At 45.4% G+C, this 17,047-nt stretch overlaps 1 protein-coding gene across 6 annotated transcripts in view; it reads left to right on the top strand.

Annotated features, from left to right (window-relative positions):
* Nucleotides 1-390: 390 nt before the first annotated feature.
* The window catches only part of LOC147122356 (endophilin-B1-like), a 39,928-nt gene continuing 23,271 nt past the window's right edge, over nt 391-17,047 (top strand). For 2 of the 6 annotated variants that reach the window (XM_085983436.1, XM_085983435.1), the window contains exon 1: nt 392-556. In XM_085983436.1, the coding sequence (XP_085839562.1) occupies nt 494-556 (63 nt within the window). In that variant the 5' untranslated portion in view covers nt 392-493. Of the gene's footprint in view, nt 557-17,047 lie in introns of all 6 variants that reach the window. The other 4 variants (XM_085983434.1, XM_085983437.1, XM_085983432.1 and 1 more) reach the window with 4 other exon arrangements.

Here is a 17,047-nt window from a genome sequence, read left to right as displayed (position 1 = left end):
TGACTCAGGGGTGAGGAGTGCTAACAACTGAACCACAGCTGACACAAGATTAATTTATTTACATAGATTAATTAAAGATTATATATTTATAATAAGCTTTGTGTAGATTGGTGGGCTGTCTGTTGGGGCTGATTTGCTGAGACTGTGGATTGCGATACTCTGGTTTGCTACATTTCCAGCTGCGGCCTTTTTGACCGGCCCGCTGATTGGCTGAGCTGGTGGAGGGGCAGATGCCGATTGGCTGTGCCGGTGGGGGGGGGAGACAGATGCCGATTGGCTGGGCCGGTGGGGGCGGAACCAGACGCCGATTGGCTGGTCCGGTGGAGGAACAGATGCCGATTGGCTGGGCCGGTGATTAGGACAGTCGCCGAGTGGCTGGGCCGGGGTCCGGGGGGAATCCCAGACGCTGATTGGCCGCTGTCTCGGAGGGTGGACTCGGGTTGCTCTGCGCGGTGAGGGTTGCGCGACGGCCTGGAGCTCGCGGATAGTCGCCATGGACTTCAACGTGAAGAAACTGGCGGCGGACGCCGGCACTTTCCTCAGCCGCGCCGTTCAGGTAAAGCGCGGCCGGAAAGGAGAGGAGGGGCGGGTGTTGTTTTTATTTTGGCAGCCGAGGCCTTGTGATGGTGGCGGCGGCGACCGGGCGGTGTCACGGGTCGAGGCCAGCCTCGCAAACAAGGCCAGAGGCTGTGGAGCCGTTGACAGAAAGTGACCCAGGGCAGGCGGGCGGGGCCCCCTCTGGGTGACAGGCCCCAGGGGCGGGTAACCCACTCCCCCCGGGGAGCAGGAAGCCGAATCTCCGGCCCCATCTCTCCCCACCCCGGGTCATTGTTAGTTTTAAAAAGGGGACATTTTTTTTTAGATGCAGCAAGTATGTCAGGCCTGGACAGACTAGATGCAGGATGTTCCCGATGGTCGGGGGAGTCCAGAACCAGGGGACACAGTCTAAGGATAAGGGGTAAGCCATTTAGGACAGAGATGAGGAGTAATTTCTTCACCCAGAGAGTGGTGGACCTGTGGAATTCTCTACCACAGAAGGCAGTGGAGGCCAATTCATTAAATATATTCAAGAAGGAGTTAGATAGATTTCTTAAGGCTAAAGGGATCAAGGGGTATGGGGAGAAAGCAGGGACCGGGTACTGAACTTGGATGATCAGCCATGATCGCATTGAATGGTGGAGCAGGCTAGAGGGGCCAAATGGCCTACTCCTGCTCCTATCTTCTATGTTTTAAAGCCCCATTCAGCCACTCTGTGCCTTGACCAGTGATGTGGCATCGCCGGTGCCCGCCCCAGGGATCCCCTCCCTCCTTCTCCTTCTTGTTACTGGGGACAGTGAACTGAAGGGTAAAATTTTACAACACATGATCGCTTTCACTCAGAAGAGTGATGGACAATCAGCCAACTCAATAGGGACTGTTTTAAAATAAAAATCACGCTGGAGATATTCCAAAATACAAAAACAGAAACTGCTGGGAAATGCACTGCAGGAATGTAAAGGAGGAGAAGACGGGTCAAATGTTGGGTGCAGTTGCTTTGTCAGACCTCAAGAAGGGTCTGCCCCTGAAACATAAACCTGCCCTTTTCTTTTTTCATGATGCGAGTGGAGTTCCAGCATTTTTTTTAAAAGAAGGTTTCCAGCATTTATAGAAAATTCTTCAGAATACAGTTCGATGCCATTATAGGAGAGTTATGATACTTGAGCTTTTGATGGACTGAATGGCCTTTTCTCATTTTGGACTTTCTCTTGTGTTTAAAACTACTGTCTGAATTGCTTGTCCTAATGCTCCGATTAAATAAAGTTGGGTCTTCAGTCTGGCACAGGAAAAGAGAAAACACGCACACAAAATGCTGGTAGTACACAGCAGGTCTGTCAGCATCTGTAAAGATGATTTTTTTATCCAGAATTCAGTCACAAATTATTGCAAAGATTCCTCCCCTGATTCTCTAACAGTGAAGGAGATGCATTTTGATCAGTAGGGATTATTGCATGTAAAGTGTAGCTTAAAATTTTACATGTGTAGGCTGCACCCATTGAAATAGAAATTAGTCTGGGCCTGTTTATGGGCTCAGATTTTATACTGTGTGAGCCCGAACAGAGACCTGAAATTGGACCTCGGGCGTCATCTAAATATTCAGGGCAAACTACAGGTCTGTTGTGCTTTCACAGGCAGCTCACCCATCTCCAAAATTGAATTTTGAGCCGCTTGCCTCACCAGCAGCCACCCTCTGGTAAGTTCCCAGAGAGGTTTGAAGCGGGCATCTGCAGGAATGGGTTGATCGCTAGAACTGTGGAGTTAGCTCCTGCTCCTGGCTCTACAGATATTTGTGGTTGGTGGCTGCTGAAGAATCCTGGGTAGGGCAGGTCTGATGCCTGCCCTGCTCATCGGTGACTAATTTTGCAAAGGGCCCTGTCAGCAGGATTAAGACTCCTAATTAATATATTCAAGATGCCTAATGGCAGTTCAAGGTGACTGCCTGTGACGCTTAGAAAATGGGCCCTCATATTTAGCAGTGGGATCAATGCCTGAACTGATGGCACAGGCTGTCCCACCACTAAATTAGATTGTTTTATGCCTGATGTTTCTATAGGGATCAAGGGGTATGGGGAGAAAGCCGGGACCGGGTACTGAATTTGGATGATCAGCCATGATCGCATTGAATGGCGGAGCAGGCTCAAGGGGCCGAATGGCCTACTCCTGCTCCTATCTTCTATGTTTCTAGAAACGGGAGCAATGCATATCAATTTCTATCCCAACGCCTGTGCAAACTTAAATTCCTGAAAAGCAGGTTTAGATGTGAGGGTCATGTTGGTCTGTTTTCACCAGTAGTTGGCTCCTGGATGTCATAAAAATCACAAATAGAACACTTGCCAAATTTTCTACTGGCTATGTGAAAGGATGCTGTTGTTATAGTAGCTCTTTGGTGCTACATCTGCTAAAGTGTTTTATTATAGGGTTATGGCAGCACTTGCTTACAGAAAAGCATTTAATATTGTCTGATAATAGCAGTAAGAGTCATGGTTTCACCTTCAATGAGTGAAAGTGACAGTAGCTGAAAGTTATTCAGTTATCCTGATCTGTGGAAAAACAGAAAGAACTTGAGTTTACTTTTGCAAAATGTATACTTGCCATATTCAACTTGTGCTCAAGGTATACAATATTTTACTTCAAGTATTGTGAAGCACGAAAACGGCGATCGTAGGAGGAAATCTGATCATTGATGCCCTGACACTACAGAGCATCAGTTAATAATTCAAACTGTGTAGCCACAGCAGTAAAGTATTAAGTTGGAGAATGTCATACTAAAATTGTGCAGTGCTCTAATCATGGAAACATAGACATGTTACAGCACAGAAGGAGGCCATTCGGCCCGTCGAGCCCGTGCCGGCTCTCTGCAAGAGCACCTCAGCTAATCCCACTCCCCTGCCCTTTCCCCGTAGCCCTGCAATTTTTATTCCTTCAGGTATTTATCCAATTCCCTTTTGAAAGCTATGAGTGAATCTGCCTCCATCACCTTTTCAGGCAGTGCATTCCAGATCCTAACCACTCGCTGCGTAAAAAAAGTTTTTCCTCATGTCGCCTTTGGTATTTCTGCAAATCACCTTAAATCTGTGTCCTCTGGTTCTCGACCCTTCCGCTAATGGGAACAGTTTCTCTACTCTGTCTAGACCCCTCATGATTTTGAACACCTCTATCAAATTCCTCTCAACCTTCTCTGCTCTTTGGAGAATCTGAGGTTGTTCTCCTGTTTATCCACATAACTGAAGTCCCTCATCCCTGGAACCATTCTTGTAAATCTTTTCTGCACCCTCTCTAAGGCCTTCACATCCTTCCTAAAGTGCGGTGCCCAGAATTGGACACATTACTCCAGTTGAGGTCGGACCAGTGTTTTATAAAGGTTCGTCATAACTTCCTTGCTTTTGTACTCTATGCCTTTATTTATGAAGCCCAGGATCCCGTATGTTTTTTAACCGCTTTCTCAACCTGCCCTGCCACCTTCCAACGATTTGTGCACATATACCCCCAGGTCTCTGTTCATGCGTACCCTTTAGTTTATATTGACTCTCTTCGTTCTTCCTACCAAATGTATCACTTCGCATTTTTCTGCGTTAAATTTCATCTGCCACGTGTCCGTGCATTCCACCAGCCTGTCTATTTCCTCTTGAAGCCCATCACTGTCATCCTCGCTGTTCACTATACTTCCAAGTTTTGTGTCCTCTGCAAATTTTTTAATTGTGCCCTGTACTCCCAAGTCCAAGTCATTAATATATATCTAGAAAAGCAGTGGTCCTGGTACCAACCCCTGGGGAACACCACTTTATACCTTCCTCCAGTCCAACAAACAACTGTTCACCACTACTCTGTTTCCTGTCACTTAGCCAATTTTGTGTCCATACTGCCACTGTCCCTTTTATTCTATGGGCTTCAACTTTGCTGGCGAGTCTATTATGTGGCATTTTATCAAACACCTAATCAGCCTGTACCTTGGGTACTATGTTCAGTTTAGAGCACAAAGACACAAGGGTAGCTTTCAAGCTCCAGAAGCAATGGAGAGAAGAACTAGAAACTGATCCTTAGTGACACAGGAGTCAGTTCTGAAGAAAGACCGGGAAAACTTGAGCATTCAGCCTCAAAAGGAGGTGATGAAGAGGGACCCTCAAATATTTAAAACAAGCTGTACAGAAAAGTTAAATCCAGAACATTTATTTAAAGCTCATCACGACAATGGACAGGTTCAGGCTCGTTAAAGGTAAATGCAGGAATGATATGAGGAAGTTCTCCGCACAGAGTAATCAACATATGGAATAGACTTTCGGCTACAGTAGTGAAGGCAGAAACTTTGATGTGCAGTTTAATGCTATGTTTGGGAGGGTGGGGGGTTCTGTAGGTTCTACTGCATGACCTTCCTCATTTGTACTGTATCTGTTTGGAGATCTTGGAAATGGCACAATACCTCCAACTGCTGCTATGTGGTACATAGTGTGATATGTATACAAATGAAACTATTTGCCAGTCGGAGGTGTCTCCCCTCCTCCCCGAAAGTGATGACTTGTATTGGCGTATGGTCCCGTGGCTGCTCGGAGTTTCCAGGTACCCCACATAAGTGGGCATCCTTCTTGAGACTAGACCGTGAAAATCAGTAGGTTAGTCTACCATCACGGATACGTTCTATAGCTTCTTCACCTGATGCTCTCTCGCAGTCACTTTCTTGCAGGATATGGACAAGTGAAGTGAAGGGGTATGCTGTTTTTTTTTTTTTTTTTTAAGTGCACCTTAGGAGGGTGAGGGTCCTTAAGCTCCTAGGCTAGCACAACATTCACTGCTAGCTGCATAAAGCTGCACCCCACAACAGTCAGAACGAGTACGTAACCTTCACCCACAATTGAGGAACTACTAGGTGTGTGAGGGACCCTCAGAGATGCTCATGGCCTGCAATGCCCAAACCATCTCCGAGGATGGGAAATAAGCCAAACCGGTTGCCTTGTTCCCTCTGGTCCAACTGAACTTTGCAGACCAATGTTAAATAGCTTCAGGCCTTCTACACGTCCCCAGCACAGTCACACCAACAAATGCAGCGTACCCACTGCTCCAGGATCATTCTAGAGAGCAAAGATAATTCCCAGCTTTTCTCCACTACCAACCATCTCCTAAACCCCTCTCCCCTGTCCCCTCGCTCCAACAAGTACAGGGACCTCATGGACGACTTTGACACTAAGAATGAGACCATCTGTTCAGCTGCCTCTGTTGCTTCCTAACCAGGCCAGACAACCAGGGCAGCACGGTGGCATAGTGGTTAGCACTGTTGCCTCACAGCACCAGGGACCCGGGTTCGAATCCGGCCTCGGGTGACTGTGTGTGGAGTTTGCACATTCTCCCCGTGTTTGCGTGGGTTTTCTCCGGGTGCTCCGGTTTCCTCCCACAGTCCAAAGATGTGCGGGGTTAGGTTGATTGGCCACGATAAAAATTGACCCTTAGTGTTAGGGGGATTAAATACGTGGGGTTACGGGGATAGGGTGGGATATGTGTTGGTGTAGGGGTTACGGGGATCGGGTGGGATATGTGTCGGTGCAGGCTCGATGGGCCGAAATGGCCTCTATCTGTACTGTGAGGTTTCTGTGATTTCTGTGATCCCCACCAGGCTTCCCCTGCCTTAGCTGTGAACCAGGATCTCTCATTTCTCTCCCATATACCCCCCCCCCCCCCCCCAAGTGCCCCCTCTGAATTCTTGTTCATGAGACCTTCCTCCTGCTCTCTTGACTCCATTCCAACTAAACTGATGACAACCCAACTACTCTTCCTGGACCTCATGCTAGCTCACATTGTAAATGCTTTCCCCTCTCTTTCAAAACCACAGTCATCACTCCACTCATCAAAAAAACCACTGACCCTTCTGTCGTTGCAAAGTACTGCCCATCTACAACCTTTCCGCTCAAGTCCTTGAATGTGGTGTTGCCTCCCAAATACATGCCCATCGTTCCCTCGGCTTTCTCAATCAAGTTTCTGCCCATCACAGCACAGAAGTGGCCTTAACCAAAGTCACGATTGAGATCCTCAGTGACTGTGACCGTGCATTATTCTGCTTCAGCCTTTGACACGGTCGATCGCACCATCCTCCTGCAATGCCTCTTCTATGTTGTGCAGCTCCATATTGCTTGGTTCTACTCTTAGATATCCGATTGTCAACGGAATCTCTCCAGCAATGGCTTCCCTTCTTGCCCCTGCACCGTTACTTTCAAAGTCCATCAAGGATCTATCCTTGGCCTCCTCCTCTCCCTCATCTACCTGTTGCCCCTTGGCAGCATCATCCACAGATTGGGTCAGCTTCCACATGTATGCTGCTAACACCCAGTTCTAATGCTCCACCATCGCTCTCGATTTCTCCACTGCCTCTCTGTTGTCAGACTGCTGGTCCATCCTGTCTTGGATGAGCCACAATTTCCTTCAGCTAAATATTGGTAAGTAAACATTGATGAGACTGAAGCCATTATCTTCGGCCTCTGCCACAAACTCTAAACCCTTGCCACCAATTCCATTCCCCCTCCCTGGCAACTGCCTCCGGCAGTACCAGACTGCTTGCAACCTCAGCGCCCTATTCGTCCCTGAGCTGAGTTTCCAACCCCATATTCTATTCATCACAAAGACCGTCTACTTCCACCTCCACCCGTCTCAGACTATCTGCTGCTGAAACCCTCATTCATGTTTCTGTCAACTCCAGACTCGACTATTCCTGTCCAACCTCCATCCGCCACCCTCCATAAACTTCTGTTCATCTAAAACTCTGCTTCCCGCATCCTATCCCACGCCAAGTCCTGTTCACGTGTTCTTGCTTACCTTTGGTTCTTGGTCCTCCAACACTTCGAATATTAAATTCTCATCCTTGTGTTAATCCTTTCATGGTTTTGACCCTCCCTATCTCTGTAACCTCCTCCAGCCCTACAACCATCCCCCCCCCCCCCCCCCTCCCAAATCCCCAAATTCTCTGTTCTTCTGGTCTCTTGTGCGCCTCGCTCCCTTCGCCCCATACCTTTAGCTGCCTCGCCCCCACGCACTGGCATTCCCTCCCGAAACTCCACCTCCCTCTCTTCCTTTAATACCTTCCGTAAAACCCACCTCTTTGACCAAGCTTTTAGTCACTCCCTCCCAATATCTCCTTTGGGTCAGCGTTCATTTTTTCCTTACCCCTTTGTGAAGCACCTTGGGATGGTTTCTACATTAAAAGTGCTTTATAAATGCAAGATGTGGTTGCGCCCGTGCGTTCTGCTAGCAGCAGGTATTAAAATGCCCAATAACTTCACAAGACGAGACATTTTCTGAAAATGTAATATCCACAACAAAAAATGAAACAGCTCTCAGAATTGGTGACATAAAATATGTTATCCTATCTAGCTTGTTGACTGTCATAAAAGAAAGCACTGGTTTGTCCTTTGTAATGCTGATGGAGCAGCTGTATATTTCTAGCGTTTCTGCTTTTATTTCAGATTGCGAGCACTCTTACTTTTTATCTCTCCTTGTTGATTGTTATGTATGCTCCTGCTTGGTTAGGCTGGTTCAATTCTTGACGAGCTCTGATGAAATTGTAGGGTGTGGTGAGCTTTGTGCTTGTGGGTTATGACCTAATCTCAAAAAATGATCAGTAACTGTTTTGCATTTGAGTTGAAACCAGACATCTGTTAATTCTCTGTGTAATGAATCTAATGTTCTAGCTTCAGTGTGCCATTCATTTCCTTAATGTATTTGAATAATGCTATTAACGCCGGTCACGCTTCACCATTAAAGATGGCTCCCCTCGTGTTATCACCTTGTCCAATTTGTAATGGTTTTCTTGGATCCCCTGTTTCCTGCACCATTTCCCCAACCAAGAAGGTGTCCTAATTGTTGTCCAAAGTCAATAGGAGGTTCTGGATATGGCTTTTCACAGAATCACAGAATCACAGAAACCCCACAGTGCAGATAGAGGCCATTTCGGCCCATCGAGCCTGCACCGACACTTATCCCACCCGATCCCCGTAACCCCTACACCAACACATATCCCACCCTATCCCCGTAACCCCGCGTATTTAATCCCCCTAACACTAAGGGTCAATTTTTTATCATAGCCAATCAACCTAACCCGCACATCTTTGGACTGTGGGAGGAAACCGGAGCACCCGGAGGAAACCCACGCAAACACGGGGAGAATGTGCAAACTCCACACAGACAGTCGCCCGAGGCCGGATTCGAACCCGGGTCCCTGGCGCTGTGAGGCAACAGTGCTAACCACTATGCCACCGTGCTGCCCTAATGATTTGTTTCCCCAGATGGCCTAATTTGTGTGCAAAATGGAAGCAAACCTGTTTCTGACCATGCTACTGATGGTACACTGTGCTAAGCTGCATAATTGGACTAAGTAGCTATTTTTATAATGCATATTACTGCTGTGGCATGATATGAATATTTTAGCTCTTTTCCACTTTGCTATAGCAGCCACCCGTAGAACTAGCAATATTTGGTGAGAAGAATATCAGTTATTCCTACAACACTCAAAGTGAGTCTCGGAGTTCTGCTGCTGTGCGACCAATCAAGGAGCTTGTGTGTATGGCGACACAGTGCAGTGAGAGTATGTTGAACTTTGCAATGTAGTCATCGTCCCACCATCACAGCTAAGTTGCTATTCTCAGTCTAACAGTCTACTGTTAATTTCAAGCATTGATGTTTTCTGCAATTTTTAAATTCAGCAGACTGTCTTGAAATGCAGTTAACAGCAATGGTAACACTTTTTCCTCATTGAATCAACACAGTTTTTAATTTAAGTTGCGCGCTCCTCGGTGGCTCATGTAAACTCGAGTAGAATCTTTACCTTAGAAAATACTTTATATAGAACTGCTGGATTTTCTGTGTTGCTCCTGGATAAAGGGAAAGGTAGATGTAACAATCTACTTGTCTTCCGCACTCATTCTTTGTACCCTTCTTTCTATTTGCCTTGTGATTTCCCCCTCCTTTTTAAATTCACTGTTTAATTTTCCAGGGCTGGCTTCTCGATCATGATGTGAGGGATGGGGGAATCTTGCCCTGGATAGTTCTGGCATAAGAGACAGAAACTAATTCGTAACCTTGGTGTGTGTGGCGGAGTTCTGAGGGCAGAGGAAGTATGAGTTGGGCTAAGTGGGTGTTACCAGGCCATGCAAGAGATTTTATTTGAATACCTCCCCCTAAATAAATATAAAAATTAAAATAAGAAAGTAGGTTAAGAGAAAGGGATGTATGAACAGAGGAAAAATGTTGATTTGTATGTTCTGAAATTTTAATGTTGGGATGTGATTGAGCTATTTTATGATGCGGATAGCATGGACTAAACTGCTTTGGTGAAAGGGCCCCACGGTACTAAATTTTAACATGAATTGTGTATGATAATACAAATTGCTATTGCTCTTGTGAAATCATTAGCAGATGGATAGCTTTCATAGTAATGGAAGGTACAGAACCCTATACCGCTTGTACCTAAATAGCTATTGAGCCCAGATGTCTTCAGCACACAAATACTTTACATCACAGACCGACTTTGAACAATATCCCTATTCAGTTAGCAACGACTGTCTCCTAATTTCCCCAGTTGCTAAATCACAAGATACATGGGCAAACTCTACTGTTAACTCTTCTTTTGCCTAACACAGTAATTCTGTTCAAATGCACCAGATTGAGTGCATATAGTGTGTGAATGTGAGAAATAGAGGTCATATAAACATAAAACTTAAACTAGATACAGTGTACAAGAAATCCCATTATTAAAAAGCTATGATATAAACTTCTGGTACAGTGATTCATTGCGTTGTCAGTGAATCATGAGTACCAGAATTTCTCAAAAACATGAGTTGCTATCACAATTTATCTTCTCCACCCAACAAAGTATTTTTCTACTTGTATTTGGAACCTTCATTTTTTGTTGCCCACAACTTTCTTCAGCCATTTATTTTTCTATCTACTTTCAGCCAGTATTTCTGTTCTATTTTGTAACGTGTGCATTGCTTATTCCTACCAATTCTTGTATCCTAGAGTGGTATAGAACTTTTGGTATTTTACTGCTCTATGATTTACTCTGTTCAGGTGAAATCGTTGCAAAAGAATTTAGATGGCAACAGGATATGGGATTAATGCTGACATCCAGCATTATGCATCCAGACGCATTGGGCTTTCAAAAATCAACAGGCAGGAAGCCTCCAGCATCCTTGAAATCCATTAAATTGTGTCAGTGTTGAGTCATTAATGGTTCTCTGTTTAGTTTGCCATGGTGACCAACGCGATCATCACGTACACCCTTACGGTACTAACTGGCCTGTCAACTTTCCTGGTGTGGTACAGAGGACGCGTACAACAGACTGAAGAGATGAAAATTACCTTCCGATATAGTTATTTGCAGCTTCAAAATGCATTATGCTCTGAAACCTCTTTACTCTCCCTCCCACTTCACACTCCTTTCTGCAGTTTCTCTCGGTATGTCAAATCACAGCACAAAGTAGGAATGTATGTAGAATGTAGTTTGCTTTAGTCTTGTTCCAGTACAAGTAATGGGTATAAAATGTTGGCAAATTTCAAAAAGTGTTTATTGCTTAAAAGAAAAGATGGTGTCCTTCTGTAATTGCTACCTTTTGTGTTTAGAGTTTTATGATCAGTTTTATTTTAATGGTAGTAATGGTGGGAGAAGGGAAAAGATTGTTTATATGTCTGATGCTCACCAGCCTATTAAAATTGCTTTGGTGCCAGCTGAAAGTTTTGGCAAGTTAGGTGAAATCTTCATTTTCAGAACTCAGTAGTAATGAATTATCTGGACCTTAAATTGATGATTCCATGAATTTTGGCAAGGAGGTTTTTATTAAAGCCTTGTTTAGCTAATGCTGATAACTTGTGTTGAGTATTGTTTTGATACTGAATTTATTTGTGTAAACTCAACAACTTGTATTTAAATAGCGCCTTTAACTAGTAAAACGTCCCAAATTAGGGCAGGTGACCAAAAGCTTGGTCAAAGAGGTAGGTTTTAAGGAGCGTCTTAAAGAAGGAAAGGGAGGTAGTGAGGCGGAGAAGTTTAGGCAGGGAATTCCAGAACTTGGGGCTTAGGCAACAGAAGGTGGGGGGGGGGGATTGTGGGGCTGAAGGAGATTAGAGATAGGAAGGGGCGAGGCCATGGAGGGATTTGAAAACAAGGATGATAATTTTGAAGTCGAGGTGTTGCTTAACCGGGAGCCAATGGAGGTGACGGTGAACGGGACTTGCTGCAAGTTAGGACACAGGCAGCTGAGTTTTGGATAATCGGGCAGGATAATTGCATCTGAATACTAAGCAAATCCAATCTGCTGTCAATGCAGTAGAAAGTTGCATTAGAATTCAATATGTTGTAGTAGTGATACCATACGTTGCTCCATTCTAGCAGCTGCTGTTAATGTGGGACTCTGGGGAGGTGGTGGCCAGAATTAAACTTGCTCAGCTGAAAACTTTGACAGAGTTTGCATTATTCTAGAGGAAACGCAGCTGTCTTCCAACTTTTTTTTAGAGCAATGTCATGGCAATGTTTGCTTTCTCAGCACGAGAAACCACTTCTGAGCAATGTTGTCAGTAGGATTTCAGTAAAGCATGATGGTGGGTGCATGCACTCTGTGAACTGCGGAAAAACGCCGAGCAGTGCACTTACAGATTTTGTTTGTCTTTTGTTGTGTCTGGAGAGAGGATTTTGAAGGACTAGTGTTGGAAGCAATGCGAGACAAAATTAAAAGCACTCTACAGAAACATATAGAAGACTAAGACATATTGTCTTGTGTGTTTTTCTATAGTGTATTGGAACCAATAGGAACATGAGGAGGCCATTCAGCCCCTCGAGCCTGTCCCACCACTCAGTGAGATCATGGCTGATCTGTGACCTAACTCCATATACCCGCCTTTGCCCCATATCCCTTAATACCTTTGGTTAACAAAAAGCTATCAATCTCAGATTTTAAAATTAACAATTGATCTAGTATCAATTGTCATCTGTGGAAGAGAGTTCCAAACTTCTTCTACCCTTTGTGTGTAGCACTTCACTCCTGAAAGGTCTGACTCTAATTTTTAGACTATGCCCCCTAGTCCTAGAATCCCCAACCAGCGGAAATAGTTTCTCTCTATCTACCCTATCTGTTCCCCTTAATATCTTGAAAATTTTGATCAGATCACCCCATAACCTTCTAAATTCCAGGGAATACAACCCTAATTTAAAGTCTCCTAACTTAACCCTTGAAGTCCGGGTATCATTCTGGTAAACCTACGCTGCACTCCCTCCGAGGCCAGTATATCCTTCCTAAGGTGTGTTGCCCAGAACTGCTCACAGTACTCCAGGTGTGGTCTAACCAGGGCTTTGTACAGCTGCAGCATGACTTCTACCCCCTTGTATTCTCGTCCTCTAGATATAAAGTCCAGCATTCCATTAGCCTTTTTGATTTATTTTCTGTACCTGTTTATGACATTTTAATGATCTGTGTACCTCGACCCCCCAAGTCTCTGTGGACATCCACAGCTTTTAGCTTGTCACCATTTAGAAAGTACCCTGTTCTATTCTTTTTAGGTCCATAGTGGATGACCTCACAATTGTTTACATTGAAATCCATTTGCCACAGTTTTGCCCATTCACGTAATCTATCGATATCCCTTTGTAATTTTATGCTTTCATCTACAGTGCCGCCTATCTCTGTGTCATCGGCAAATTTGGATATATGACTTTCTATGCCATCATCTAAGTCGTTAATAAATATTGTGAATCGTTGAGACCCCAACACAGATCCCTGCGGGACACCACTAGTCACCTCCTGCTAATTAGAGTCCCTACTCTCTCTCTCCTGCCGCTCAGTCAATTTCCTCACCAGGTCAATAATTTGCCCTCAACTGCGTGGGCTTCTACCTTAGTTAACCGTCTCTTATGTGGGACTTTATCAAATGCACTAGGCAGTGTAGATCAAAGCATATAAATAACATCCATAGACATTTCCCCTGTCTACTACTTCAGTCACCTCGTCAAAAAATTCAATCAAGTTTGTCAGGCATGACCCACCTTTCACAAATCCATGCTGGCTCTCTGATCAACTGAAAATTTTCAAGGTGTTCAGTCGCCCTGGAACTGTAGCATAGTGGTTAGGTTACTGGACTAATCCAGAGGCCTGGACTAATGATCCGGAGACGCGTGTTCAAATCCCACCACGGCTGGGGAATTTAAATTCAGTTAATTAAATAAATCTGGAATAAAAAGCTAGTATCAGTAATGAACATGAAATCATCGGATTGTTGTAAAAACCCATCTGGTTCACTAATGTTAGGGAAGGAAATCTACCATCCTTACCTGGTCTGGCCTATATGTGACTCCAAACCCACAGCAATGTGGGTGACTCTTAACTGAACTGGCCTAGCAAGCCACTCAGTTGTAAAAAACCGGATGGACCTCGGCACCAGCTATGGACACAACATTGCAAAGTCCTTCTCACCAACATCTGGGGACTTGTGCCAAAATTGGGAGGGCTCAGACTAGTCAAACAACAGCCTGACATAATCATACTCACAATCATACCTTTCAGCCACTGTCCCAAACTCCTCCATCACCATGGGTATGTCCCACAGGACAGATTCAGAACCGATCTAGCAGCTCAAAACTAGGCATCCATGAGGCGCTGTGGGCCAGCAGCAGCAGAATTGTATTCCACCACAATCTGTAACCTCATGGTCTGGCATATCCCTCACTGTACCATTACCATCAAGCCAGGGGAGCAACCCTGGATCAATAAGGAGTGTAGAAGAGCATGCCAGGATCCAGGCGTACCTAAAAATGCAGGAAGCTGCAACACGCTAAAAAGTGGAAGCAGCATGCTATAGAGCGATCACACAATCAACGGATCAGATCAAAGCTCTGCAGTCCTGCCACATCCAGCCGTGAATGGTGGTGGACCATTAAGCAACTAACAGGAGGAGGAGGCTCCATGAATATCCCCATCCTCAATGATGGTGGAGCCTAGCACGTGAGTGCAAAAGACAAAGCTGAAGCGTTTGCAATCATCTGCAGCCAGAAGTGCTGAGTGGATGATCCATATCGGCCTCCTCCTGAGGTCCCCACCACCAATTGGGCTTCAACCAATTCGATTCACTCCACATGATATCAAGAAATGGCTGAGCGCACTGGATACAGCAAAGGCTGTGGGCCCTGACAACATCCCGGCTGTCATGCTGAAGACTTGTGCTCCAGAACTAGCCGCGCCTCTAGCCAAGCTGTTCCAGTATAGCTATAACTGGCATCTATCCGACAATGTGGAAAACTGCCCAGGTATGTCCTGTCCACAAAAAGCAGGACAAATCCAATCCGTCCAATTTACCCCCCCCCTATCAGTCTACTGTCAATCATCAGCAAAGTGATGGAAGGTGTCGTCGACAGTGCTATCAAGCAGCACTTACCAGTAACCTGCTCACTGATGCCCAGTTTGGGTTCCGCCAGAGCCACTCGGCTCCAAACCTCATTACAGCCTTGGTCCAAACATGGACAAAAGAGCTGAATTCCAGAGGTGAGGTGAGAGTGACTGCCCTTGACATCAAGGCAGCATTTGACCGAGTGTGGCATCAAGGAGCCCCAGTAAAACTGAAGTCAATGGGAATCGGGGTGGGGGGGAAAACGCCCCACTGGCTGGAGTCATACCTAGCACAAAGGAAGATGGTTGAGGTTGTTGGAGGTCAATCGTCTCAGCCCCAGGACGTCACTGCAGGAGTTCCTCCGGGCAATGTCCTAGGCCCAACCATCTTCAGCTGCTTCATCAATGACCACCTCTCCATCATAAGGTCAGAAATGGGGATGTTCGCTGATGACTGCACAGTGTTCAGCGCCATTCGCAACTCCTCAGATAATGAAGCAGTCCATGCCCGCATGCAACAAGACCTGGACGACATTCAGGCTTGGGCTGATAAATGGCAGGTAATATTCGCGCCACACAAGTGCCAGGCAATGACTATCAACAAAAAGCGAGCGTCTAGCCACCACCCCTAGCCATTCAATGGCATTAACATAGCTGAATCCCCCACCATCAATATTCTGGTCACCATTGACCAGAAACGTAACTGGACCAGCCACACACATACTGTGGCAACAAGAGCAGGTCAGAGGCTGGATATTCTGTGGTGAGTGTCTCACCTCCTGACTCCCCAAAGCCTTTCCACCATCTACAAGGCACAAGTCAGGAGTGTGATGGAATATTCTCCACTTGCCTGGATGAGTGCAGCTCCAACAACATTCAAACTCGACACCATCCAAGACAAAGCAGCCCACTTGATTGGCATCCCATCCACCAACTTAAACATTAACTCCCTCCGCCGCTGCCGTGTACGCCATCTACAAGATGCACTGCAGCAACTCGCCAAGGCTTCTTCAGCAGCACCTCCCAAACCCGCGACTTCTACCAACTAGAAGGACAAGGGCAGCAGGCGCATGGGAACACCACCACCTCCAAGTCGCGCACCATCCTTACTTGGAAGTATATCGTCGTTCCTTCATTGTCGCTGGGTCAAAATCTTGGAACTCCCTCCCTAACAGCACTGTGGGAGTACCTTCACCACACAGTCTGCAGCGGTTCAGGAAGAAGGCTCACCACCACCTTCTCGAGGGCAACTAGAGATGGGCAATAAATGCTGGCCTTGCCAGCGATGCCCACATCCTATGAACGAATAAAAAAGAACCCTATCCTTAATTATAGACTTGTAATTTCCCAGCAACCGATGTTAGGCTAACTGGTCTATAATTCCCTGGTTTCCCCCTCTCGCCATCCTTAAATAGCGGAGTGACATGAGCAATTTTCCAATCTAAAGGAACGGTTCCTGAATCCAGAGAACTTTGCAAGACTTTAGTTAGGGCATCTGCAATGTGCTCACCTACTTCCTTTCAAATCCTGGCATGGAAACCATCTGGTCCTGGGGATTTGTCACTCTTGTGCCATTATTTTCTTCATTACTGTTATTTTACTTAAGTTAATTTTGTTGAGTCCCTGTCCCTGATTCAATATTTGTTTCCTTGGGACTTCCGGCATGCTATCCTCTTCTACTGTAAACACTGACGCAAAGTAATTATTCAGCATGTCTGCCATTTCCTTATTATCATTGACAATATCGCTGCTTTCAGTTTTTAAGGGGCTAACATTGCTCCTGACTACACTCTCTCATGTAATTGTAAAAATTCTTCATATTGATTTTGATAGCCCTTGCAAGTTTATTTTCATACTCTCTTTTTGTAGCTCTTACTATCTGTTTTGTGAGCCTTAGTTCTTTGTTTCTTTCCCATTCGCCAGGATCAGTTATTTTTTGCCTTTTTGTGTGCTTTTTCCTTCAATAAGTTAAAAACGCTTAATGACGACACTTGAGCTTCCTAACAATTACATGTTCGATGTTCTATTTACACAGATCATTAAAATGTCATGAACAGGTACAGAAAATAATCAAAAAGGCCAATGGAATGCTGGCCTTTATATCTAGAGGACTAGAGTACAGGGGGGTAGAAGTTATGCTGCAGCTACACAAAACCCTGGTTAGA

Source organism: Somniosus microcephalus, chromosome 3 (genome assembly GCF_052327205.1).
Source record: "Somniosus microcephalus isolate GS21.2 chromosome 3, FLI_Smic_1.0, whole genome shotgun sequence".
NCBI lineage: Eukaryota > Metazoa > Chordata > Chondrichthyes > Squaliformes > Somniosidae > Somniosus > Somniosus microcephalus.
The sequence above is the reverse complement of the archived record's forward strand: the minus strand, read 5'-3'. Positions and strand labels throughout refer to the sequence as shown.